The sequence below is a fragment of the Tachysurus vachellii genome, chromosome 5 (assembly GCF_030014155.1).
Source record: "Tachysurus vachellii isolate PV-2020 chromosome 5, HZAU_Pvac_v1, whole genome shotgun sequence".
Classification (NCBI taxonomy): domain Eukaryota; kingdom Metazoa; phylum Chordata; class Actinopteri; order Siluriformes; family Bagridae; genus Tachysurus; species Tachysurus vachellii.
In genome coordinates, this window is record NC_083464.1 from 762,355 (window position 1) to 789,783 (window position 27,429).

Genomic DNA, 27,429 nt, shown 5'->3' on the forward strand with positions numbered 1-27,429 from the left:
TCTGTGTGTGTCAGTGTCTCAGTCTGTGTCAGTGTCACAGTGTGTTTGTGTCAGTGTCAGTGTGTTTGTCAGTTTCACAGTGTTTTTGTGTCAGTGTCTTAGTGTGTGTCAGTGTCTCAGTGTGTTTGTGTCAGTGTCTTAGTGTGTGTCAGTGTCTCAGTGTGTTTGTGTCAGTGTCTCAGTCAGTGTCAGTGTGTTTGTTTCAGTGTCTCAGTCTGTGTCAGTGTCACAGTGTGTTTGTGTCAGTGTCTCAGTGTGTGTCAGTGTCACAGTGTGTTTGTGTTTGTGTCAGTGTCTCTGTCAGTGTCAGTGTCTGTGTGTGTCAGTGTCTCAGTCTGTGTCAGTGTCACAGTGTGTTTGTGTCAGTGTCACAGTGTGTTCTTGTCAGTGTCACAGTGTGTTCTTGTCAGTGTCACAGTGTGTTCTTGTCAGTGTCACAGTGTGTTCTTGTCAGTGTCACAGTGTGTTCTTGTCAGTGTCACAGTGTGTTCTTGTCAGTGTCACAGTGTGTTCTTGTCAGTGTCAGTGTGTTCTTGTCAGTGTCAGTGTGTTTTTGTCAGTGTCACAGTGTGTTCTTGTCAGTGTCACAGTGTGTCAGTGTGACAGTGTGTTTGTGTCAGTGTCTGTGTGTTTGTGTCAGTGTCTGTCTGTGTGTCAGTGTCTCAGTCTGTATTTGTCAGTGTCTGTGTGTTTGTGTCAGTGTGTTTGTCTCAGTGTCTCAGTGTGTGTCAGTGTGTTTGTGTTTGTCTCAGTGTGTTTGTCTCAGTGTCTCAGTGTGTGTCAGTGTGTTTGTGTCAGTGTCTCAATGTGTTTGTATCAGTGTCTCAGTGTGTTTGTGTCAGTGTCCTCAGTGTGTTTGTGTCAGTGTCTCAGTGTTTGTGTCAGTGTCAGTGTCTTGTTTTTTTACTTAGTTTTTTCTCTATTTTACTGGTATTGTGTGTTTCAGTGTGATAACAACATAGAATAATAAAGTAAAGAGTAAAGTGAGTAATGAACTTCTGTGCTTCCGTGCGTGTGTGTGTGTGTGTGTGTGTGTGCGCGCGCGTGAGAGAGAAATTAAATTCTTATTCACAATGCATATAGTGACAGACATTGTCTTTTCTCTCTGAGTCATGTGAAAACTGTTGATGTCAGAAGGTGTTTGTGTGTGTGTGTGTGTGTGTGTGTGTGTGTGTGTGTGTGGGGATAGACCAGTTAGGACGAATCTCTTGTATTGGTTATGCAAGTCTGGGAAATTGTGAGGTCACTCTCTGTCACTCTGTCACTCTCTGTCACTCTCTCTCTCTGTTATTGTGAGAATATATTTATGGTCTCTTGTGGTTTGTAGTAATCTGATTAATTTCTCTATGGCGTGTAAAGGTGGAGTCAAGTGTGATTAATTTTATTTTCCAAATTGGAGCCATATTCAGTCTTGCGAGTGTTCTGTTAGGACCTGACATAACAACCACTACTGCCTGACACCCTTCACTCTGACCCCCACTGCGGCCTGAGAGCTTCTATTTACATTCACAAAATTGAGCAGATTCCTAATCAAGAGTGGCTTCATTTCATTACACTCTTGATTCAGTCAGTATTTTCTCAATAGTTTCTAATTCAATATAACAACTCAGGTTTATTGGCCAAGTGTGTTGATGTTGACACACACAAGGAATTTGGTTCCAGCTGTTTGTGACTCTCAAAAGTACACACATAAATAACACTATACTATACAATACACACATAAATAACACTATACTATACAATACACACATAAATAACACTATACTATGCAATACACCCATAAATAACACTATACTATACAATACACACATAAATAACACTATACTATACAATACACACATAAATAACACTATACTATACAATACAGACATAAATAACACTATACTATACAATACACATAAATAACACTATACTATACAATACACACATAAATAACACTATACTATACAATACACACATAAATAACACTACTATACAATATAGACGATGAGATACAATATAGACATTATGAGTATTAAATATAAATACAGAATATATAACAGATCAGTTATGTACATAAAGTGTGAGTGTAAATAACAATATTGTGTAATATTATACTTTAGTACACTATACAGCAGCAGTAGTGTGTAATATATACAGATGATGTGATGACTGACAGTCCTGATAATGCAATTACAATGGACATTGTCACAAAGCAGCTTTACAGAACATAAACATAAAACAAAAGATAAACATAAGGAGAAGTATAAAGAATTAATATAATAAAAATTCAAGATATATACAGTTCACAGTGTGTATGTATGTATGTTTGTATGTATGTATGTATATGTATTTGTCCCCAATGAGCAAGTCTGAGGGCTCAGGCAACAGTGGCAAGGAAAAACTCCCTTAGATTGGTAAAGGAAGAAACCTTGAGAGGAACCAGACTCAAGGGGAACCCATCCTCATATGGGTGACACTAGATGGTGTGGTTACAAATATACAAGTATCACAGAGTCCAACTGGAGCCGGTAGATCTGTAGATGTCTCAGGGTTCTCACAGAGTCAGCCTTGTCTCAGTGGAGGTCCAGAAATTTCAACGCACGGAAGACGATCTTAGCATGGGTGTCTCAGCATGGGTAGAAAAAGAGAAGAGAAGAGCAGTGCATAGGGATTAACATATCTGCTGTTCATAAGAATGTGCAAGTCTAGTGTGATAGTGCACAATATTTATGGGATGTATTATGTGTACGCCTGACTAAAGAGATGAGCTTTCAATCTACATTTAAACTGTGAAAGTGTGTCTGAGCCCCGAACACTATCAGGAAGACTATTCCAAAGTTTGGGAGCTAAATAAGAGAACGCTCTTCCGCCTTTAGTAGACTTAGATATTCTGGGGACTACCAGGAGTCCTGAGTTTTGTGATCTCAGAGAGCGTGAAGGATTGTAACGTGTTAGAAGACTAGTTAGATACATGGGAGCTAAACCATTAAGAGCCTTGTACGTAAGTAGCAGCAGTTTGTAATCAATTCTAAACTTAACAGGTAGCCAGTGTAGAGATGATAAAATTGGGGTTATATGGTCATACTTTCTTGTCCTAGTGAGAACTCTGGCCGCTGCATTTTGGACTAACTGTAGCCTATTTATTAAAGATGCAGGACAACCACCTAGTAATGCATTACAATAGTCCAGTCTAGAGGTCATGAAAGCGTGAACTAGCTTCTCAGCATCAGATACAGACAGGATGTTTCTCAGCTTGGCAATATTTCTGAGGTGGAAGAAGGCTGTTTTTGTGGTTTGGGCGACGTGATTTTCAAAAGACAAGTTACTGTCAAATATAACACCCAGGTCTTTCACTGTCGAGCTACTAGTAACAGTACATCCCTCTAATTGGAAATTAAGTTGTGAGAGTTTCTGTGTACTAGTTTTTGGGCCTATAAGTAGTGTTTCTGTCTTATCAGAGTTTAACAACAGAAAGTTACAGCTCATCCAGTCTTTTATCTCTCTAAGGCATTGAGTTAATTTCGACAATTTAGTTATTTCATCTGGTTTTGAGGAGATGTATAACTGTGTGTTGTCGGCATAGCAATGGAAGCTAATCCCATGTCTTCTAATAATGTTCCCTAATGGAAGCATGTATATCGAGAAGAGCAGAGGTCCTAGAACTGATCCTTGAGGGACCCCATAATTAACTGGTAATAAGCTGGAGGATTCACCATTTAATTCTACAAAATGGTATCGATCAGACAGGTAGGATCTAAACCAACTTAAAGCCTGTCCATGAATACCTGTGTAATTTTGTAAGCGATCTAGGAGAATGTTGTGATCTATAGTGTCGAATGCAGCACTAAGGTCAAGTAGAACTAATAGTGACATACAGTCTTTGTCCGAAGCTAAGAACAAGTCTTTTGTAACTTTAACAAGTGCAGTTTCTGTGCTATGATGGGGCCTGAAACCTGACTGAAACTCCTCGAGGATATTGTTCTCCTGTAAGAAAGAGCTCAGTTGAACAGACACAACCTTTTCTAGTATTTTAGACATAAACGGAAGGTGTGAAATCGGTCTGTAATTTGAAAGTCCATTAGGATCTAAATTAGGTTTCTTAATGAGTGGCCTAATAACTGCCAACTTGAAGGATTTAGGGACGTGACCTAAAGATAACGAGGAGTTAATAATATTAAGAAGAGGCTCACCGGCTTTATGTAACACTTCTTTCAGTAGTTTAGTTGGAATGGGGTCTAGTGAACAAGTTGTTGATTTAGCTGTAGTAATAAGTTTAACTAACTCTTCCTGACCTGTACTTGTAAAGCAATGTAGTTGTGTGTTTAGAACCTTAGGTGAGACCGGGATGCTAGTTGCTCTTATGTGTTGAGCGTCACCTATTTTATTCCTGATACTTTCGATTTTATCAGTGAAGAATCTCATAAAATCGTCACTACTGAACTGTGATGGAATTGTGTGTTCAGATTTTTGGTTTTTTGTTAGTCTAGCCACTGTGCTAAATAAAAACCTGGGATTGTTCTGGTTATTTTCTATGAGTTTGCTCAGGTGCTCAGCCCTGGCTGCTTTTAGAGCCTGTCTATAGCTGGACATACTTTCCTTATATGCAATTCTAAAAACCTCTAATTTAGTTTTTCTCCACTTTCGCTCAAGGTTACGGGTCTCTCTCTTGAGGGTGTGAGTATGACTATTATACCATGGTGCAAGCGTTTTATCTCTAACCTTCTGTAATCTGATTGGGGCAACAGTGTCTAGTGTGCTAGTGAATATAGCGCCTATGCTGTTAGTAATTTCATCTAGGTCGTCTGTGTTTAAGGGTGCAGTAAGAAGTCCAGACAGATCAGGCAAGTTATTTGTGAATCTGTCTTTAGTGGTCGGAATAATAGTTCTACCGAGACGATAACGTGGTGAAACGCAGTTAGCCTGTTCTACAGGTAGTGTGTACATTATGAGATAATGGTCTGTGATATCATCACTTTGAGGAATGATATCTATATCAGTGACATCTATTCTGTGTGATATTATTAAATCTAGTGTATGTTAGATGTATGTAAATGTTTTGTTTGAGCCCAAGTGAGTTTAGTAAGTCCATGAATGTGAGTCCTAGCGCATCATTTGTGTCGTCAACATGAATGTTAAAATCTCCTACAATTAATGCTTTATCAAAGCTAACCAGTAGGTCAGAAAGAAAATCTGTGAATTCTCTAAGAAAATTGGTGTAGGGCCCTGGTGGTCTATACACGGTCGCTAGCGCAAGAGACATCAGGGATTTTTGTTTCGTGTGCGTGTGCGATAGTGTAACATTAAGGACAAGCACTTCAAAAGACTTAAATCTATACTGTGTTCTCTGGGTAACAGTAAGGCAATCGTTAAAGATAGTGGCGACACCACCTCCACGACCAGTCTGTCGAGGCTCGTGCTTATAGATATAACCTGATGGTGTAGACTCATTTAGACCGATGTAGTCATTTGGTTTAATCCAGGTTTCGGTGAGGCATAATGCAGTAAGGCTATTGTCTGAGATTATTTCATTTACGATAAGTGCTTTGGGTGCAAGTGATCTAATGTTCAGAAGCCCACATTTTAGGAACTGTTTTTGTTTGTTTCTTTGGCATTTTTCTGGTCTAATTACAGTAAGATTATTTCGAGAACGTCTTACATAATTACTTTTTAATCTCACTGCTTGGGGAACAGACACAGTTTCTATGGGGAGAGGTATGTGTGCATTTGTATCGATGTGTTGAGGTGAAGGATGGCTATTGAAATTTAAATTTAAGGCGTAGTTTACCAGTCAGAAGGTGTGCAGCGCCCTGGAGATGTGGTCCGAGAGGATCTCCGCTCCAACTCTGCTGGGGTGCAGGCCGTCAGCGCGGAACAGCCTAGGACGCTCCCAGAAAACATTCCAGTTATCAATAAAGTGTAGATTCTGAGCCGGACACCATGACTGAAGCCATTCATTAAAAGCAAAAAGTCTACTGAACCTTTCAATTCCTCGCTGGTACGTTGGAAGTGGTCCGGACACGATGATCCTCGCCGTGGGCGCTGTGCTGCGAACCGTCTCCACCAGGGTCTTGAAGTCTCTCTTCAGGATCTCCGACTGCCTCAGGCTGGTGTCGTTCGAGCCGGCGTGAAGAACCACAGCTCCGGTGTTTCTGCTCACGACCCTAGGTACCTGTGCAGCGACATCAAGAACACGGGCACCAGGTAAGCAGTGAGTGCGAGCCTTACCTTTAGCCACAGTAGCACGGACGTGGCGGACGATGGAGTCTCCGATGATCACAGTGTCGCGGTCCGTCTCACGAAGGGGGGCGAAGCGGGTCCGGGTGGGGATCTCGAAGACCGGCGGTGGTGGAGGGGGAGAGGTCCTCGACCGGGGCCCGGCACGTGTCCTCCGCTGCTGCACCCAGGATCCGCGGTGCCCCGGCGCTGGAGTGAACTGCCCCTGGCCAGGCCACTTCCTGGGTGCGTTGGGCCTGGACAGAGAAACACACGGAGTAGAGGTGGAAGGAGTAGTGATTAAATGCCGGGAGTTTACCTGAGACCGGGGGGCTTCCAGCGCTGCTTTCCGCTCCCGCAGCTCGGCCTGCTTCACCTGTAGGTCGCGGATCTGCTTCTCCACAGCCTCCAGCTCCAGTTCCACCGAGTGCAGCTCGAACGTGTCCTCACCTGCACTCAAAGGCAGAGACGTAACCGACATGGTGTTATATAGTAAGAGCAACAGAGATAATTGATGTAAAAGGTGTACTAGCGGTACTCGGCTAACAGGCTAGTTATGCTAGCCGGCTAGAGGCGGACGCTGGGAAAACAAATAAATAGGATGTAACGATATCAAAATGTATATCGCGCGATTATTCTAGGTTTTAAGAAGTATTTGCAGATGTGTTCGCCCTCTGTAAAAAAAATAGGGAGTTAGAGTGTAGTGTGTACTAGCGGAAGCGGGCTAATAGGCTAGCGGTGCTAACCAGCTAGCAGCGGGCACTGGGAAAACAAATTAATAAAGATGTCAAAGGGTAAGGAGTTAGAGTTTAGCTCAAGATAAATCGCAATTGAGTAAAGATACTCAGCCAAGCAAACAAATGAAAGCGAGAGCCCCAAATCCACTGCTGCTGCTGAAAACGCTGCTGCTGCTGAAAAAACAGCACTCTCCTTAGACACTTTGAGACAGGCTAACGAAATGATCAATTGTTTATTATCTCCAAGCGCCTTTCAATAGATTAACTCCAGTGCTTTCAGAAGCAACTTTTGCTGTAAACATTTTTTGAAGCAGATATGAAGCAGTGAATATAATGATGGTGAGGTGTTAATCAGGGTGATTGTCTGGGGAAAGAAACTGTTCCTGTGTCTGGAAGTTTTAGTAAACAAAGTTCTGTAGCACCTGAGAGAAGGGAGGAGCTGAAAGAGGGTGTGTCCAGGGTGTGAAGGGTCAGTGGTGATTTTTACTGCCCGGTTTCTGGTTCTTGTATGGTACAAGTCCTGGGGGGTGGGCAGGGGGCACCAGTTATTATTTCTGCTGTTTTTACTGTGTGCTACAGTCTGTTTCTGTCCTGTTTTGTTGCTGCACCAAACCAGATGGTGATGGATGTGAACAGGACAGATTCAATGACTGCACTGTAGAACAGAATTAACAGCTCCTGTGGCAGACGAAACTTCCTTAAGTGATGTAGAAACTACATCCTCTGCTGGGCTTTTTTGATGATGGAGTTTGTTGCACTCCCATTTCAGGTCTTGGGAAATGGTAGTGCACAGAAACTTGAAGGTCTCCACAGATGACACCGGGCTGTTGGATATTGTGAGGGGGGGTAGTGTTGGGGGGTCTTTCCTAAAGTCCACTATCATCTCCAAAGTTTTGAGGGTGTTTCAGGGGTTTAACTTCAGGGGTTTAAACTTCAGGGGTTTAACAGTTTGGTCACTTGAAGTGCAGTCATTAGTGTAGAGGGAGAATAACAGTGGGGAGAGGACACATCCCTGTGGAGCGCCAGTGCTGATTGTCTGAATGCTGAAGGTGACGCCTCCCAATCTCACCTGTTGTTTCCTGTCTGTCAGGAAGCTGGTGATCCACTGACTGGAAGGGGGTATAGTGAGCCTTAGCGACAGAGCGACAGGCCTGTTGTCATTCAGTCCAGTGATGGAGGGTTTCTTGGGGACCGGGACGATTGTGGAGAGTTTAAAGCAGGAGGAGACGTCACACAGCTCCAGTGATCTGTTGAAGATATGGGAGAAGATAGGAGCTAGTTGATCAGCACATGCTTTGAGACAGGAGGCCAACTTACTCTGGTCCTGTCTATGGCTAAGAACGTTTGGTTTGAACCCCACTACAGAGTGAGAACATTCTGTCTGAATCTGTGATCCTTCTTTCTGAACCACACCATGGACTGAGAACATGCCGTCTGATATTAACAATTAACTGAGAACATTCTGTCTGTCTATTCTGTGTGTGTGTGTGTGTGTGTGTGTGTGTGTGTGTGTGTGTGTCTGTGAGAGAGAGAGACCACACCCAGTTGTCAGTAACCGGTTATTGCTGCTTTGGTTTTAACTCAAGTTCAGGTTAATGTCTGCGTCACTGAGACTCAGATGAGTTTTAGAGTTTTCCTGTCGTCTTTATCCCCAAATCATCACCATCTCAGACTAGAATTAATAACTCTGTAAAAAAACAATAACTGTGGTATAATGTGACTTAAGATTTTGTTCCTTTAATTTATTTATGGTTGATGTTTATGCCTATTTATATCATTTTTTAAACTGTTTTTCTACTGTGCAGAAACACAGGAAGTTAAAACCTGCCCACAGGAGGTAGTTTGTCTCTTTGAGGGGGCAGTGGTGGCTCAACTGGTTAAGGCTCTGGGTTGTTGATCGGAGGATCGGGGTTCAAGAGCAAGGCCCTCAACCCTCCCTGCTCCAGGGGTGCTGTATCATAGCTGCCCCTGCACTTTGACCCCAACCTCCTCAGTTGGGGTTTGTGAAGAAAAGAATTCCACTGTGCTGTAATGTATATGTGGCAATAATAAAAGCTTTCATGCTCCGTTCTGTTCTTAAGGGTGTGTCGTGTTCAGCTGTTTTTTATCTCTGAGGTAAAACAGCAGTAACTTTATAGAGCTGCTAAAGCTACAGACTTAATCCCAAATAAAATAATAGACAAATTATTGTGAAAATTGTTTGAATGATGTTATCTGAATCTAATTACGTAATGGCTTTATAAATATTTAATGAGAGATTGTATGACAGGATGAGATCAAACAGTGGTGTGACGTTTTTCTTCCACTCAGTAAGTGGGAACTAACTGGAGATAGGAACCGGAGTTATAGAGTTGTATGTAATTTGCATACAATGTATAATCTTCACTGAAATTACATATCTGTGATACACACTTGTGTAAAAAAGAACTTGCTTTGTCACACACTGGTGTGAGAGTAAGGCAGGGAGTAAAGAACATGGAGTAAAGAAAGATTTTTTATTTATGCAAATCTGTGAATGTGCATATTTTATTATGTATAATGTTGATCTTGTTTTTTGAGTATAATAGTGCTATATCAGAACTCTATTCACTACTTCACACACTAAGCAGAACTAATAGAGGAAGAGTGATAGAGTGTGTGTGTGTGTGTGTGTGTTTGTTCTATTTAACCCCACCTGTTATTCAGCCACACCTGAATCCTAGAGAAATGAGACCCAAGGGGACGCAGAGACGCAGTTCATCTCACAGATTAATAACTAAACAATCCTGCAGAACAGCTTTGAGGATTTCAGCGGAAATGTTTTCTCTTCATGTGACTTGTGTCCTTTTGTTCATGTCTGTAGATAACAGTGAGTCACAATCGAACTTTCTCGGTATCTGTCTGACACGACTGTGGGAGGAGTTACACACTTTAACACACAAGGCGAAACTGGAGGCCATTAACACTACATTCTCCTTGTAGCTCAGTGCAAAATGAAAGCATGTTCCAGACCATGCTGACGATGGAAAGTCCTGTGTGCTGTATGTTGTGGTGTGTGTGCATTTTGTCTCCTTGTACAGTTGTTAATCAGGTCCTGTGTGTTGTGTAGATGTGATGATGCCTCTCATGACTGTGATTGAACTCATACTGATACGATTGGTGTAACATAACCCGCATGGGCTTTCAGTTGTGTGATTTTTCTCTAGTGTGGGATATCGTTAGGGTGCACACTACAGACTACACACTACACAATATTCAACACACTACAGACTACACACTACACACTCCAGACTACAGACTACACACTACAGACAGCACACTACAGACTACACAATATTCAACACTACAGACTACACACTACAAAATATTCAACACAATACAGCCTACACACTACACAATATTCAACACACACTACAGACTACACACTACAGACTACACAATATTCAACACACACTACTGTTTCAATGATTTGTGTATTTTGTGTGTGCTTGTATGTGTGTGTATATGAGTGTGTGTTTGTGTGTACAGTGTATGTGTGTGTGTGTGTGTGTGTGTATATATGAGTGTGTGTGTGTGTGTATATATGAGTGTGTGTGTGTGTGTATATATGAGTGTGTGTGTGTATATGAGTGTGTGTGTGTATTTCGGTAGGAGGAGAAACCGATGTCTTTAACAGATCTCGGCTGCTTATAAAGAATGAAGGATTTTGCGCACGCGCGCTGCTGACTCAATAATCCAGATCAGAGAGAGCGCGTGCAGCTGATCTAAGAAAAAACACGAATATACACTTTGCGCGCGCGCACACACACACACACACACACACGATGTGCAGTGGGGGGGGAGGTCGCACTGCTGCAGCATCTGTATGAGGATAAACCCGGTGCTGCTGCATGCGGACAGGTCACTGCTTACAGGATTACCGGGAACCTTCATTTACTCATCATCATCATCATCATGTGGATTTCCGTCCTAGGAGCAGATCCTTCAGCACGCGCGCTGTTTATTCGCTTCGCCGGTTTGTACATCTGAGGACAGACGGAATAAAGGCAGCGCACGCGCTCACGCTTCAAAGGCCCGCCGATCATAAGAGGAACTGCACGAGACCGTGTCAACGTTATTTGCTTAGTTTCAGACGTAACGAACGTCTGATTTGTTCGTGACACAACTGTGTTTAACGGCCGGAAACTTTCTTATTTTCTTTTCAAATTCGGATCTGCACCGGACGAGCACGAGCGCTGCCTTTAAACCCGGAAGCTCAAAGAAGAGGCAGAAAGCTGTAACGGGATTATAAACACACAGTAACGGGAATCTGGGACACACTGCAACACACACACACACACACACAAGTGGAAATAACACACACAACACCGTGGGCACACCATAGCGGTGTGTGTGTATGTGTGTGTGTGTATAAGTGTCTGTGTGTGTGTGTGTGTGTGTGTGTGTGTGTGTGTAAGTGTGCTGTTGTCTGTCTGTGTGTGTCAGGTTGGAATGTGATATGTGCATAATTCCTACAGCAGCTGCAGTATTACACACACACAAGTACAGTGTTCTTTGAGTCCATAATACAAGTGTAACACACAGACCTACAGCTTTAGTGTGTGTGTGTGTAGGGGGGGTGAAGGACCGATCAGGACTGTCCCACTCTCTCTGCTCTTAACAAATAGGAAATAAGAACATCTCAATGTATACCCCAGAATTCTGCCTGTGTGTGTGTGCGTGTGTATAAAATGGAGACTGACTGCACTAGAATAGGACTGATCGAGGTGCTGGTTGTAAACACTTGATACACCTGTGCGTGGGGGGAGAAGGGGGTTGTTGTGGCAATGGGGAGTTCGGCATCATCGTTGACTACAGAAGCGGAGCCTGAGCATGGGTTCAGCGGGTCATCGTACCCCACAACGCCCCCTGTAGGCTGGATACGCAACAGTCACAGCAGCCCTGTGTGGGGGAGCCGAGAACACACACACCATCACACACATCACCGCCCCCGCAGGTAACACACACACCATCACACACACACCATCACACACACATCACCACCCGCGCAGGTCACACACACCAACACACACCATCACACCCACTGTTGAACATCTCCTTCCAGATGTATTCCCTTTGCTGTTGTAATGAGCTCCACTCTTCTGTGAAGGTTTTCTCCTAGATGTTGGATTGTGTCTGTGGGGGTTTGTGTTCATTCAGCTACAAGAGCATTAGTGAGATCAGATACTGATGATGTAAGAGTGGGGAGGTCTGGAGTACAGTCGGAGTTCCAGTTCATGCCCGAGGTGTTTGTTCAGTGTAACTGAGTCAGAGTCAGGGCTCTGTGCAGGACACTCGAGTTCTTCACTCTTCATGGATCTGCTTTGTGCACAGGGACATTGTCATGCTGGAACAGGGCTTGGACTCTTAGTTCCAGTCATGGTCATTATAACACAAAGACTTTCTACACAAGGGTCAGCTTGTGGATGAACCATGTATGGGTGTGATGGTCAGGGGTGCACATACTTTTGTGTATTTGTCAGTGGCTTCCTGTTACTACAACAGCACTTAACCTAGCCACTACACACCCTCACTCCCTCAGTTAGCCAGTTAGCCTAGCTGCTAACATGCACACAGTTATCTCAGCTAGCAGATGATGTGGGCTCTCCAGAATCTGAAGTAATAGGGGCTTTAATCTGAAGTTACTCTGGGAGTAATGAAGGTGATAGAGGAGGAAGTATCTTGCTCGATCAAACTGGCTCCACTGTATTGATCTTTTACATGGAAAGACAAAGAGTGTTATTTATTCATACACTGTACTGTTCTGTGTGTGTATGAGAAAGATCATTCATTCTGTGTCACATTAAAACAATGCATAAGTGAAACAGGCCTTTAGGGTGTGTGTGTGTGTGTGTGTGTGTGTGTGTGTTAGCATTCCCTAGAATGTTTTTCAGGAGGTTTGTTGAACCAAAATCCAAAATCTAATAGAACATTCTGGAGCCCATAGTTCAGCCTAGCACTGCAGAATGCTTGGTCTGGAGTCTGATAGCTGCAGAATGTTTCATCCTGAGCTTTACAGCTTCAGAAATCAGCACAGAGTTCAGGAGCTTCATAATAGTCAGGTTACAGTTCCAGAGCTTCAGTGTTCAGCACAGAGAGCAGCAGAAAACTTCCAAGGAAAGTTAATAGTAAGAATAATTATAATTTATAGTGTTGATTTTCTCTCTCTCTCGCATGCTCTCTCACACACACACACACCTACACATACACACACACATACACACACACACACAGCAGGACATTTGGAGACTAAGTTCCAATCATTAACACCAACATAAGATCTGGCCCTCATCCTGCTACAATATTGTGTGTGTGTGTGGAGTCAGTGCTAACTGCTGTTCAGCCAAGTGTGTCTACATGAGCAATATCACAGCACTCTTGTGGGGGTTGTGGTAGCTCAGTGGTTAAGGTGTTGGGCTACTGATCGGAAGGTCAAGGGTTCGAACCCCAGGTCCACCAAGCTGCCACTGCTGGGCCCCTGAGCAAGGCCCTTAACCCTCAGTTGTAAGTCACTCTGGATAAGGGTGTCTGCTAAATGCCGTAAATGTAAATGTCTTGTAGTTAGTGTGTATTAAAGTTGTAGTCTAGTGTTCAGGGTTTCTTCCTCATACCATTTCAGGGAGGTTTTACTCACCATCCTCGAGTCCCTTTCACATTAGGGATAAATGTTAGATAAATATTTACTTAATTTTAAACTTTATATTTATTTTAAAAAATGGGTGGAGGCGTGATAGTCTCTCTCTCATGCGCATGTGGGGACAGTCTCTCTCTCGCGTGCGTGTGGGGACAGTCTCTCTCGCGTGTGTGTGGGGACAGTCTCTCGTGCGCGTGTGGGGACAGTCTCTCTCTCGTGCGCGTGTGGGGACAGTCTCTCTTGCGCGCGTGTGGGGACAGTTAAATCTACCTGGTCCTCACCAGTGCATCACTGTAATGATTGATCTTACAGTATGTGTAATGATCACATTCATCACTGGCCAAATTGAATACAATGTGTGCCACACTTATCATTCAGCACAGAAGAGAATAGCACTTGATCCAGTACAGAATGATGTTTTACAGTAAATCAGACCAATCATGAGAAACCAGACACTCATTTTCATTGGACTAGAGCTTACAATATAAAAAAAAAGAACAAAAACAAAACAAAAAAAATAAAAAAGTCATCATCTCAGATTGCTGCTGTACCTGCATCTTCTCTAAAAGGTAAAGCAGTGATGGAATAATAGCTGATGACTCACATAAATACAGCTGCATGCAATCTTTTCATCCTTGTATTTAAGTTGTGGTGTTGTTTAGTCACAGTTGTGGTCTTGTGCAGCCATCAAATCAACACTCTGAAGCAAATTGCAGGACCTCAATAAAATTTTCCATTTAAAAAGCTGCAAATCATTTGTTTAAAAAAGTATTAGAAATATAAGTAGAAGCATTTTAATATTATTAAATTGTTCATGTTTTATGTTCTTGTATGTACTTTGCATCAACTAACATGCAACCTGTATATAAACAGAACTTGTACATAGGGTCCAGTTTAGGATCCAAATGTTAAAAGTTCATTAGGAATCTGAAAGTGAACTGAATTCATATAGATTGATGAAAACCTTCCTTTGTAAACTGTATTTTAAATGTTGATGCTTCATTCTGCCTAAGCTGCTAATACCTGAAAGAGAAAGTTGACCACTGAGCTTTAGCACCACGCAAACCCAAAAACCTTGTCCTTTGGCTGGAAAAGGGATATCCTTGTTCTTATTGTAGTCTTGATGTGTTTGTGGAGAATGTTGATGTCATTTTGGAGTCTGTATGAAATCAGGTGTAATGTTTGTGTTTGGTTTGTTTGCAATGGAACTGCGGTGTGTGTGTTTGCTGTTATTTGTGACCGGTTTATGAAGAAGCTTAAGGTTAGAGCGAGGACTTTGCTGACTCTGATGGAACATCTCTCCAGAAGTTAGAGGATTTTATACATTTCAACTTCTTTGTTTCAACTGAAGCTTTCTCTTCTCTTGATATATGTTTGTATGTGGTGGTCTTTCCCTCAGCAGGAATAACCAGAGTTTTGAACTTGTTGGCTTTGGTAGTGTGTGGGTGTTAACAGGGAATCTCTTTGCAGGGCTTAATATAAAGATTAGTTACTGTGTGTATTTTTGCTTTGTTTGTTTGTGTAGACTAATTTCTCTCTTTTTGTCTCTCCCTCAGTCTCTCTCACTCTCGTGGGTCGATGATGGAGGCCATGGTGCTTGGTTCTGATTGGTCATGTGTTCGTTGTACCTTCTTAAACCCAGCAGGATCTCCACGCTGCTCCATCTGTGAGGCACCACGTAACAAACCTGACCTGAACAGAATTCTGCGCCTCAGCAGCTGCTGGACCTGCCCACGCTGCACACTGACCAATCACAGTGCATCAGGGGCATGCTCAGTCTGTGGAGCACCACCCAGTACTTCAAATGGCCCTACCCCTTCTTCTTCTTCTCCCTCCATCTCAGAACCCATTACTTCCAACTCGGAGCCTAAACGGCAGCATGTGGATGAAGACTTGGTAAAGAAGTCTGAGTCTAATGGGGAATTAGGAAGCACAGAAGTGGGTGTGGTATTGGGGTGGGCATGTCCTCGGTGCACACTTTTAAATACACCTACAGCTATGTCTTGCTCAGCCTGTGGCGGCCCACGGAAACTTTCACTTCCCAAAATCCCACCCGAGGCCCTGGTAGTTCCGGACGTCCGGACACCATTGTCTGGGTTTCCTGCACAAAATGCTGGGGCAGTCATCGTTGATCTCACTGAAGACTCATCTCCTAACGCTGTCCCTTCTCAAACACCATCTCCACCTCCTAACAATGCCCACTTCCTTCCACCTTCCTTGTCCTCTTTGCAAAATAATCCTGTTCCTCGCAGCAGACGTGAAGTCCCTCCCCCTACTTCCCCATCGACAGGACCTGCCTCCAAACCTAAGCCTCTCCCTTCCTCAGAACCAGTCAAACGCCTTAGTGTACTTGAAGAGGAGGAGCCAAGTTCTAACCATCCAGCCCCACCTTCTTGGAAATGTCCTGGATGCTCTGCTCCTTCTGGCCCCTCAGTATCTTCAGCAGGACGATGTGATGCCTGTAGAGGGCCGCGCCAGGGGACGGGGCCAAGCACAGATGTCATTGATGTCCTTGGTGAATCTGTTCGGTTCACTCCAGCCACACCCTCAAGCCCTGATTTTACATCATGGGCATGTTCCAAGTGCACATTGCGAAATCCTACAGGTTCAGGACATTGCAGTGCATGTGGAACCTCTAAACTTCATGGATTTTCTGAGCCCTTCACTAAAAAGACCTTGCACACTCCCCGAGGGACAGGGCAAGGGGAGAAGTGGGCATGTCCAGCATGCACACTACTAAATGAGGTGTGCGTAAAGCACTGTGTGGCATGTCACACAGCTCAGCGCTACTTGAGAACCAGAAAAGTGAAAGCACTACGCCGCAGAGAGAGTGTTCACGTGGAACAACGGAGGAAAACGGATGAGGGGGAAGCAAAGGAACTGTGGGAGAACATCGTTAGCTTCTGCAGAGAGGTGTGTGTAGTGGGGTGGATACAGGACAGTAACTTTCTATGGAATATAGCTAACTGTTAATAATAGTTTGTTAAACAGAAGGCAGACATGTGCCTAAATAGTAGTAACAATTCATAACAAGAAAGTAAACCAACCTGTATAGCTATGCATGATGGAAAATGCATTATTTATTGTGTTCTGCTATGTGTTTGAGTAGCTAATGTCCTGTAACATGGATCTTGGTTTTTCGTTCTGTATTGTCATCTTTGTGTCTTTCAGAATGCAGTGAACTTTGTAGACGACAGTTTTCCTCCTGGATCCAGATCAGTGGGATTCCCGGAGAGTGACAGCGTCCAGCAGCGAATCAAAAAGTGGCTCCGCCCACACGAGATAAACTGCAACAACTTTAAGGATCGTGGGGTGAAATGGTCAGTTTTTCGGACACCTCGCCCTTCTGACATCCTACAAGGGCTTCTGGGTAACTGCTGGTAAGAGACAAAGGAGGAGGTTTTGTGTGTGTGTGTGTGTGTGTGTGTGTGTGTGTGTGTGAAGTTTTAATAAGCAGTGTTTTTACATTTGTACATTTATAATGAGTCACAACTGTATGTGTGAGGTTCCTGAGTGCACTGGCCGTATTAGCGGAGCGTCCCGAGCTGGTAGAGCGAGTGATGATCACCCGTTCGATTTGTCCTGAAGGAGCGTATCAGGTTCGACTGTGTAAAGATGGAACCTGGACCACAGTGCTGGTGGACGACATGCTCCCATGTGATGAGTATGGGTACCTGCTGTTCTCACAGGTGTGTTTGTGTGTCTCTGTGTTGGGGAGGGTCTTTTTGTGTGTCGGGTTTTTTATTTTTTGGTGGGGGGTTTTCGGTTGGGTGTTGTGGGGGGGTGTCTGTCTGTGGGGGGTGGGGGTTGTATCAAGCTCTGATACATCCATTCATTTCTAGAACATAAACAGAATTTATTTAGCCATCCAACTTATTGTCCATCCTTTTAGTCACAGTCAGTATCCATCTATCCCTTTCAATTATGCATCCATTAGCCCATAGCCTTAAATATCCTTCCATCCATTCATCCATTCCTCAAATTCTCTATCCTTCTAACTATCCATATATCCATCAAAGTGTTTATCTTCTACACAAGTCCACATCCCTCCATCTAACCAAATTATTTAGCTATTTAACCAGGTATTCATCTCTGTATTCTGTATATGTCCAAGGCTCAAACTAACCTTTAATCCAAGCATCATAACATTTATCTATCCATCCATTTCCCTGTCAATCCGTTCATCAAACGTATCATTGTTTCTATTTCTCAATTTCTAATTGCTCTACTTTTGTCTTTCTAGGGTAAGAACATTTAAATAATAATAAATAATAATAGTAATCTCAGTCTGTGCCACTCTCTCTCGCTCTCGCTCTCTCTCTCTCTCTCTCTCTCTCTCTCTCTCTAGGCTCAGAGGAGACAGTTGTGGGTGGCTCTGATAGAAAAGGCACTGGCAAAGCTGCATGGTTCGTATTTTGCACTGCAGGCTGGTCGAGCCATAGAGGGTTTGGCCACTCTGACTGGAGCTCCATGTGACAGCCTCAACCTTCAGGTGAACAACACCAACCCACGTGAGGAGCCCATTGACACTGACATCATTTGGGCCAAGATGATCAGCTCCAAGGAGGCGGGGTAACACACACAATATACTTGTTCAATTCAATTTATTTGTATAGCGCTTTCAACAATTCCTATTGTCTCAAAGCAGCTTTACAGAAGTATGGAAACAGAAGAGAGAGAAAAAAGAAAGAAATATATAATAATAAGAAAAAATAAGGATAAAAATAAATATATGAATACATACCATTAAAGTTTCAAATTAATTTAAAAAGATTAACTTAAAATTTAAAATACTATATATCTATCCCTAATGAGCAAGCCAGAGGTGACGGCAGCAGGGAAAAACTCCTTGAGATTATATGAGGAAGAAACCTTGAGAGGAACCAGACTCAGAAGGGAACCTCATCCTCATTTGGGTGACACTCTACAGTAAATAGTGTAAATGTAAATTATGTCATTTCTACAACGGTTTATAATAGTGTAACTATTGAGTAATACTATAATGTACACAGTGTCACTGAGATGATGTAAAGAATTGTGCAAAACAGCAAACGACTGAAATGTTAGACAGTATGTGCAAAAGTGTGCAAAACAGCATGTAAACAGGTTGATGGATGTATATTGGAAGTGTGTGTATTTGATGTAGGTCTGTGCAGTCCATATAGGTTATGTGCGTGTGTATGTTGTGCTCAGTACAGTTCAGTTTCAGTTATTAATGAGTCTGATGGCTTGCGGGAAGAAACTTACATTGTGTGAGCCCGAATGCTTCAGTACCTTTTTCTAGATGGCAGGAGGGAGTAGAGTGTGTGTGTGAGGGGTGTGTGGGGTCTTCCACTCATACACAGTGCTGTTGGCTTTGCGGATGCAGCATGTGTTGTAAGTGTCCATGATAGAGGGAAGAGAGACTCCAATGAACTTCTCACCTTTGTCCTCACTATCCGCTGCAGGGTCTTGTGATCTGAGATGGTGCAGTTCCTAAACCAGACAGTGATGCAGCTGCTCAGGATGCTCTCAATGGTCCCTCTTTAAAAAGTAGTCAGGATGGGGGGGAGGGAGATGTGCTTTTCTCAGCCTTCATAAGAAGTAGAGACGCTGCTGGGCTTTCTTGGTGATGGAGCTGGTATTGAGTGACCAGGTGAAGTTCTCCACTAGTTGAACACCAAGAGATTTGGTGCTCTTGACGATTTTTACAGATGATCCGTCAATGTTCAGCAGAGAGTGGTCGCTCTGTGCTCTCCTGAAGTCAACAACCATCTTTTTGCTTTTATCAACATTCGGAGACAGGTTGTTGGCTCTACACCAGGCAATTAGCTGATGAGACCCACCACGAACGTGTCATCGGCAAACTTGATGTGGTTTGATCAGTGCATTGCTGCACAGTTGTGAGTCAGCAAGGTGAACAGCAGTGGACTGAGCACGCAGCCCTGAGTGGCTCCAGTGTTCAGTGTGGTGGTGCTGGAGATGCTGTTCCTGATCCGGACTGACTGAGGTTTCCCAGTCAGGAAGTCCAGGATCCAGTTGCAAAGGGAGGTGTTCAATCCCAGCAGGCTCAGCTTCCCACTCAGGTGCTGAGGGGTAATTGTATTAAATGCTGAACTAAAGTCTAAGAACAGCATTCGTACATAAGTGTCTTTATTTTCCAGGTCGGTGAGGGCTAAATGAAGGGCCGTGGCAATGGCATTGTCCGCGGAGCGGTTTGGACGATATGCGTAGGGGGTCCAGTGAGGGTGGTAACTGGGTCTTGATGTGCCTCATGACGAGCTTCTCAAAGCACTTCATAACCATGGGTGTGAGTGCGACGGGATGGTAGTCATTGAGGCAGGACACTGTAGACTTCTTTGGGACGGGGACAATGGTGGTAGTCTGGAGGCATGTAGGAACAATTTTAGGGAAAAGTTGAAGATATCAGTGAAGACATCCGCTAGCTGTTCTGTGCATTCCTTGAGCACCCTGCCAGGAATGTTGTCTGGTCCCGCAGCCTTCCATGGATTAACTCTGCATAGAGTTCTCCTCGTGTCGGCCATGGATAAACAAGAGTACCTGGTCGTTGGGGGAGGGATGGTCTTCCTTGCCGCTACGTTGTTTTGCACCTCAAACCGAGCATAGAAGTCGTTCAGCATCTGGGAGGGAGGCATCACTATCACAGGCAGGTGAAGCTGTCTTGTAGTTCGTGAACGCCTGTATGCCCTGCCACATGCGCTGACTGTCTCCGCTTTCTTGGAAGTGGCTATGGATTGTCTGGGCGTGTGCAAGCTTTGCCTCTCTGATGCCTCGGGACAGTTTGGCCCTTGCTGTTCTTAGGGCCGCCCTGTCCCTTGTTCTGAAGGCTAGGTCTCTGGTCTTAAGCAGCGCACGCAATCCCATGAGATACTGGCTGACCATGCAGGTCAATCCCTGGCAGGGTGACCACCGGGTGACGAGACTCCAACCAGGTGTAGAACATCAGGATTGATGAATTCGCTCCGTAAGAAGAGACGATCATGCTAGGAAATCTGAACACTGTGAGCTCGGGAGAGGCAGAGAGAGAGAGTAGAAAATTGTTAGGTATTTTAATCATGTGATTAACAAAGTAAATTAAGTGCAGACAGGGACTCCAGCATGACTAGCTATGACATCATAACTAAAAGGATGGAGCCAGAAGCCTCACAGACATGAGGGCTTCCTGGGATGTAAAGCGTCCCTCCACTCCACAGTCTGCAAACCTGACCGACTTGTGAGGGTGGTAAGGAGACAACTTCCAGACATTCCAGATCACCAAACACTCTGTGCCCATGAACCCTCCAGATCTGCTCCTTTACCTAAGAAAACTTTTCATAAAAATCTAGATTAAACAATTGTGTTTTTAGCCTGGACTTAAACACAATAATCCAACCTAGAGGTAAAAAATGCATGAACTAGTGTTTCTGCATCATGTAATGACATCATATTTCTTATCTTAGCAATATTTCTGAGATGAAAGAAGGCTACCCTTGTGGTATTATTTATGTGAGCTTCAAATGAGAGACCGGTATCAATAATCACACCGAGGTCTTTTACTGCTAATCAGAAAGCTTACTTCTGGCTGCCTGTGGTCCTGGTACAAGAACTTCTGTGTGTCAGAGTTAAGCAGGAGGAAGTTAGTAAGCATCCACTGTCTAATGTCCTTCACACATCTACAGTCTTATTAAACTGGTGGCTCACATCTGACTGAGCTGAAACATATAGCTGTGTGTCATCAGCATAACAATGGAAGCTAACCATTTAGGTCTACGAACTGATATATCGATCTGTCAAATAAGACCTGATCCAGGAGAGAGCTGTCGCTTAACACCAACAACATGTTCTAGTCTATCAAGTAAAATAACATGGTCAATGATATCAAAAGCTGCACTAAAGTCAAGTAACACCAGCAAAGAGACACAACCCTAATCAGAGGCCAGTAACAGGTCATTTACCACTTTAACCAGTGCTGTCTCTTTGCTATGATGAGGCCTAAATCCTGACTGATACATTTCATGAATATTATTCCTATGTAGGTCTGAACATAACTGCTGAGCTACAACCTTTTCTATGATCTTGGAGATAAAGGGGAGGTTTGATATTGGCCTATAGTTGGACAGCTGGGTTGGGTTGAGGTCAGGTTTTTTAATCAAAGGTTTGATAACCGCCGGCTTAAAAGATTTCAGCACACAGCCAGTGCTAAGGGAAGAATTTATTATCTTTAGAAAGGGTTGGAGAGCTACTTGTAATATCTGTTTAAAGAAACATGTAGGTCAGGGATCCAGTATACAGGTTGATCATTTTGAAGAAGAAATCAGTGAAAATAAGTCCGTCTCTTGAAGGGGATTAAAACGGTCTAAATACTGATCAAAAACAGAAATATTATCTACAGCATTATCTATCAAATTGTTTAGTATTCAATTAATGGTCTGAATTTTCTCCCTGATGTTACTAATTTTTCCATTGAAATAATTCATGAAGTCGTTACTGCTACAAATAGATGGTGTGCGCTTTTCAGCAGTGTTTTTATTCCTAGTTAGTTTTGCTACAGTATTAAATAAAAATTTAGGATTATTTTTGTTATCTTCAATAAGGCTGGAGAAATACACTGATCTAGCAGCACTAAGAGATTTTCTGTAGCTGTGAAGGCTTTTCTTCCATGTTAATCGAAATACTGGTCATTTAGTTTGACTCCATTTACGTTCTAATTTCCTAGCTGATTTTTTTAAAGTTTGTATGTTGTCACTGTACCAGGATGCAAGTTTCTTTTCTCTCTAATTACTTTCCTTTTAAGTGGATCTACAATATCTAGGGTGAAGTGAAATACTGACTCTAAATAGTCAGTCACCTGATCAAGTTCTGTGGGTCAGATGGTGATCCAATCATGGGTGATAATTCTGGGAGGAGATCAGAGAGCTTCTGATTGAAACACTGTGATTATATTTTCTATATTTAATCTGAGAGTTAAAACGAGATCGAGTGAGACCTCCATTATTAGTGGGTCCTATTACGTTCTGGTTAAACCCTACTGAAGCTAAGATGGAAACACCTGCTGTTCTCAGAGGATCTTCTAACTTATCAAAATAAATATTCAAGTCTCCAACAATCACTGCTTTCTAAAGAAACAACTAGGTTTTACATTAAATTTGCAAGAATATGGTCCAGGAGGTCTGTAAATAACAATTAGAGGAACTGACTCAGTAGACTTATTTTTTGTGGCTACACATATGTTAGTATGAAGAAATTTTAATGAGTTAAACGTGTGTCTAGATTCTTGCTTGACTTCTTGAAGAGATTCTAGAAGATTACCTGCTATGTCCAGTGCCCTCGCTCCTGGAATACACCTAACCAGTGCTGCTGGAGCCCGTAAAGGCTGAGCTAATTTCACATGCCTTTTAGATGGAGTCTCCTATACCAGAGCTCTTTCAGGTCTCTCCGCAGGTGCTTCACTGAGAAGAGTAAACCTGTTAGACATGTGAAGCGGAGAGCTGTGGTGCTCCTGTGGGCAAGCCTTAGTGTTAGCTTTGGCTTTGTGACTTTGCCGCCAAGCCGTCACCCATTCGCCCTGCTGTGAGGGCTCTAATGCCGGAGTAGGAGGGTTACTAACTCCGCCTAAGGCATCCAGATTTTCCCCTACAGAAACTACACTACTATCACTATCCCTCTCTAGTGTCTGGATGCACACCTCTAAAGCTAAGATCTTCTCGATCAGAGAGCTAACTAACAAACACTTATCACAAGTAAAATTAACTCTAATGACAGAGGAAGAATTACTAAACATGCTGCAGCTCTCACACTGGACAGGCTGAAAAAGTGTGCCATACTTAATGATTACGTACCTTTGACGTTTCGTCCGCTATGTTTGAAGACAGGAAACAAACAGGAAGCATCTCTCGAAGAAGGAGGAATTTTAAAAAACTAAAGCGACAATGTAAAATATTAACTAAGAGGAGAAAGTCAAAAAACAGTATAATTTAAATGCTGAGACAGGCACAAAAAACTCACACCAAACAATTCAAGCACTTATCTAGTCTTGTTTACATGAGTCTCCATGGGATTGGTGGCGATGGTTGGATGATGTTGGTGTTTGTTTTATATCTTCCTCAGTTTCCTGATGGGTGCGTCATGTGGTGGTGGGAACATGAAGGTGGATGATGCCGTATATGAATCTCTGGGGCTACGCCCACGACATGCCTACTCAATTCTGGATGTCCGGGACGTTCAAGGCTACAGGTAACTCACTAAAGCCCTATTCGGACGGGATTAGTTTTACGTGGGGACGTGGGGGTAAAGTAATTATTACCAGAGCTTCTTGGTGATTTTAGTCCCGTCCGAATGTGCCATCTCGGTAATCATTACGGACAATGTCAGTCAAGATTACGGAGACTTTTACCTTCTGTAAAAAGGTCCAGAAAAATTACCTCAGGTAATACTAATCCCGTCCGAATAGACCCGCTGTAAGTATGTTCCGCTGTAAAAATTCCGTCATTTCCTGTTTAAAAGTAGTTTTTGGCGCGTTTTGCAAGCATGGACGCGCCATGTTTGCCAACGTGATAACGGGAAGCAACGTCATACGCACATGACGACAAGGAGGTTACTGTGGTGCATAAAGTGAGTTACCCCTCCCACTTCTGCTAGTTTTACTGAGATGTCCCGTGCGAATTGGCCAATTAATATTATAGACGTCCTGAGGTAAAATTGCATTACTCCACCTCCCCACGTAAAACTAATCCCGTCCGAATAGGGCTAAAGACAGAACACAACAGAATGTGTGTAAGATTATTGCTAAATATTTGTATTTTATTTTACACAATATTTTTTAAGGAGTTTTCTGTTTGTTTGTTTTTTTCGTTGTTGTGTCTTTGTTCCAGGCTGCTGCGACTGCGGAACCCATGGGGACGGTTCTCCTGGAACGGCTCCTGGTCAGATGAGTGGCCTGATTGGCCACAGCACTTGAGACACGAGCTGATGGCTCATGGAAGCAGTGAGGGAGTGTTCTGGATGGAGTACGGAGACTTCATCAAGTGAGTAATCTGTGCTTTATAAACACTATCAGTAGATTATATTTACAGATCCATCAGTTAAGACTTCTACAGATTAGACAGTATATCAGTATCTGACGTGTTTCGTAACGTGCATTTACTAATGAAGAGAAACTGAAGAAGATTTGTGATAGGACAATACTGATGATCAGTGTTGATCCCTTGTGCGCACACACACACACACACACACACACACACACACACACACACACACACACATATACATATACATATACATATATATACACACTGCAGGAGTGAAATATAGACAGCCACTCCCTCCAGCTCCCTTCATGTTTTATTTACACTCACAGACATGTATCTGTAACCCTTGCTCCTTCCCTCTCTCTCTCTCTCTCTCTCTCTCTCTCTCTCTCTCTCTCGCTTTCTCTCTTTCTGTGTGTGTATAGGTACTTTGACTCAGTGGATATCTGTAAGATACACTCAGACTGGCACGAGGTACGAGTTCAGGGTTCGTTCCCCAGCAGGGCGAGTGGACCAATCACAGTGACTTCTCTGACTGTACTGGAAAGAACCGCCATGGAGTTCGCTCTGTTCCAGGAGGGGAGCAGGTACACACATACACACACACACACACACAGTATATGTACAAGTGTTGTATGTCTATATAACCCATTGATTGTTTATTTTTAATGATCTTGACGATGTTTATAAATGACTGAATTTGGTATATTTTCATTCATTACACTTTTCTGTTCCTGATCTCTCGGTCTCCTCTCTTTCTCCCAGACGTTCTGACGCTGCAGATAATCACCTGCTGGATCTGTGTATCATGGTGTTTCGTGCATCGTTCTCCAGTGGGAACAAGCTGACGCTCGGTCGTTTACTTGCTCACAGTAAACGTGCGGTGAAGAAGTTTGTAGGCTGTGATGTGATGCTGGAGCCGGGAGAGTACGCTGTGGTGTGCTGTGCCTTTAACCACTGGAACAGTGGAGGAACACCAGGTACACCCAACATACACACAACACACACAAAACATACACAAAACATACACAAAACATACACACAACACTCATAAAACATACACACAACACTCACACAACACTCACAAAACATACACACAACACACACACACAACACTCACAAAACATACACACAACACTCACAAAACATACACACAACACTCACACAACACACACGCACACTACACACAACACACACACAACATACACACAACACTCACAACACTCACACAACACACACAACATACACACAACACTCACACAACACACACAACATACACACAACACTCACACAACACACACAACATACACACAACACTCACATAACACACAACATACACGCAACACACACACACAACATACACACAACACACACACACACAACATACACACCATACACACAACACACACACACAACATACACACATGCACAACACACACTTGCACAAAACTCACACAACCCGCACAACATACACAACATACACTCACAACACGTCCAACCCTCGCAACACTCACACAAAACTCACAACATGCACACAAATTAGCCAGGAATAATGAGCCATATATGAGCAATATACTGACGTGAGGGACATCAGTCCAGTTCAGCCATTGAATGAGATGATGTGGAAGGAGACTTTTTTTTTTTTTTTTTTTTTTTTTTTTAATGAAAAGATTTTACTCCATTGTGCCCTCTACTGGAATAACAGAGACTAGCACTTTTACATTAATTTTTTTGATCACATTCAGATTTAAGACCCAGATCACTTTTCAGTGAGTCACAGTGAGTTTACACAGTAAGGACACGTTCTGATCACGGCTGTGTGAACGTTACAGATCTGTAAACTTTCACATCTTACATATAGGTTCAGAGCGATCTCAGGAGACAATGAGAAGTGAACCTCATGACTGCCTCTGAGAATCCTGTATTATTACATTTAAACCTTGTAGTGAAAGAGCCTGGAACACAGCAGCAGTGATCAATATGTGAAAGTGTTTGTGAAGTGAGTCTGTTACCGTCGGGCCAGAGTAGATCCTTTATCATGCCAATGTGACATCACAATGTTACATGTCTGTCTCTCACTCTCTGTCTCACTCTGACCCTCTCTGTCTCACTCTGACACGCTCTGTCTCACTCTGTAACTCTCTGTCTCACTCTGTCTGTCTCACTTTTCTCACACACTGTCTTTTTCTCTCAAATCTATGTGAGTGTTTAATGTGAGTGTGTTTTTTTTGTGTGTTTTGATGTGTTTCTGTGTGTGTGTGTGTGTGTGTGTGTTTGTGTGTTTTCAGTGTCAAGCCCCACTACCCCTCCTCGGGCGTGTCCTGATTCTCCAGGCTTCATTTTGGCCATCTACAGCTCAAGACAGGTGATGGTGGAGCAGGTCGATGCCATGGCAACCATACTCGCTGACGCCATCATACTACTGACGGAGAACAAAGGAGAGAGACATGAGGTACACACACAAACATACACACGAACATGTACACAAACATACACACATACACACACACTTTGAAAAACAATGTAAACATCTCTCTCTCTCTCTTTCTCTCTCTCTCTCTTCTTTTCCTGTTCTCAGGGACGTGAGGGAATGACTTGTTATTACCTCACTCATGGGTGGGCGGGGCTTATTGTTGTCGTGGAGAACCGACACCCAAAGTTTCACTTGCATGTTTCATGTGACTGCACAGACAGCTTTAATGTGGTATCAACACGCGGCAGCCTAAAGACCATAGACAGTGTTCCTCCGCTACACAGGTACACACACACACACACACACCATTCTGATTATCAGGGTGAAAAAGACAGACAAAACCAACTATGGAGATGCTCTGTGTGT

General features: G+C 43.2%; 2 protein-coding genes across 5 annotated transcripts in view; one reads left to right on the top strand and one right to left on the bottom strand.

Moving 5' to 3' along the window:
- The window catches only part of capn15 (calpain 15), a 31,062-nt gene that overhangs the window by 1,681 nt on the left and 1,952 nt on the right, over positions 1-27,429 (top strand). The window contains exons 1-11 of one of the 2 annotated variants that reach the window (XM_060869434.1): positions 11,336-11,907; positions 15,141-16,497; positions 16,756-16,964; positions 17,090-17,273; positions 17,933-18,156; positions 23,671-23,796; positions 24,435-24,587; positions 25,016-25,177; positions 25,356-25,570; positions 26,879-27,042; positions 27,169-27,347. In XM_060869434.1, the coding sequence (XP_060725417.1) occupies positions 11,738-11,907; positions 15,141-16,497; positions 16,756-16,964; positions 17,090-17,273; positions 17,933-18,156; positions 23,671-23,796; positions 24,435-24,587; positions 25,016-25,177; positions 25,356-25,570; positions 26,879-27,042; positions 27,169-27,347 (3,143 nt within the window). In that variant the 5' untranslated portion in view covers positions 11,336-11,737. Of the gene's footprint in view, positions 1-11,335; positions 11,908-15,140; positions 16,498-16,755; positions 16,965-17,089; positions 17,274-17,932; positions 18,157-23,670; positions 23,797-24,434; positions 24,588-25,015; positions 25,178-25,355; positions 25,571-26,878; positions 27,043-27,168; positions 27,348-27,429 lie in introns of those variants that run through there. The other variant, XM_060869435.1, reaches the window with a different exon arrangement.
- On the bottom strand, positions 1,586-6,706 carry LOC132845459 (uncharacterized). 3 transcript variants are annotated; one of them, XM_060869438.1, is made up of 3 exons: positions 5,961-6,706; positions 5,768-5,858; positions 1,586-2,608 (listed from the first exon to the last, which is right to left on the bottom strand). In XM_060869438.1, the coding sequence occupies exons 1-2, from the start codon at positions 6,674-6,676 to the stop codon at positions 5,771-5,773; spliced, it is 804 nt and encodes a 267-aa protein (XP_060725421.1). In that variant the 5' UTR covers positions 6,677-6,706; the 3' UTR covers positions 1,586-2,608; positions 5,768-5,770. The 3 variants fall into 3 exon arrangements, with proteins under 3 accessions (XP_060725421.1, XP_060725420.1, XP_060725419.1); XM_060869437.1 differs by having other exon boundaries at positions 1,586-5,858; XM_060869436.1 differs by having other exon boundaries at positions 5,768-6,706.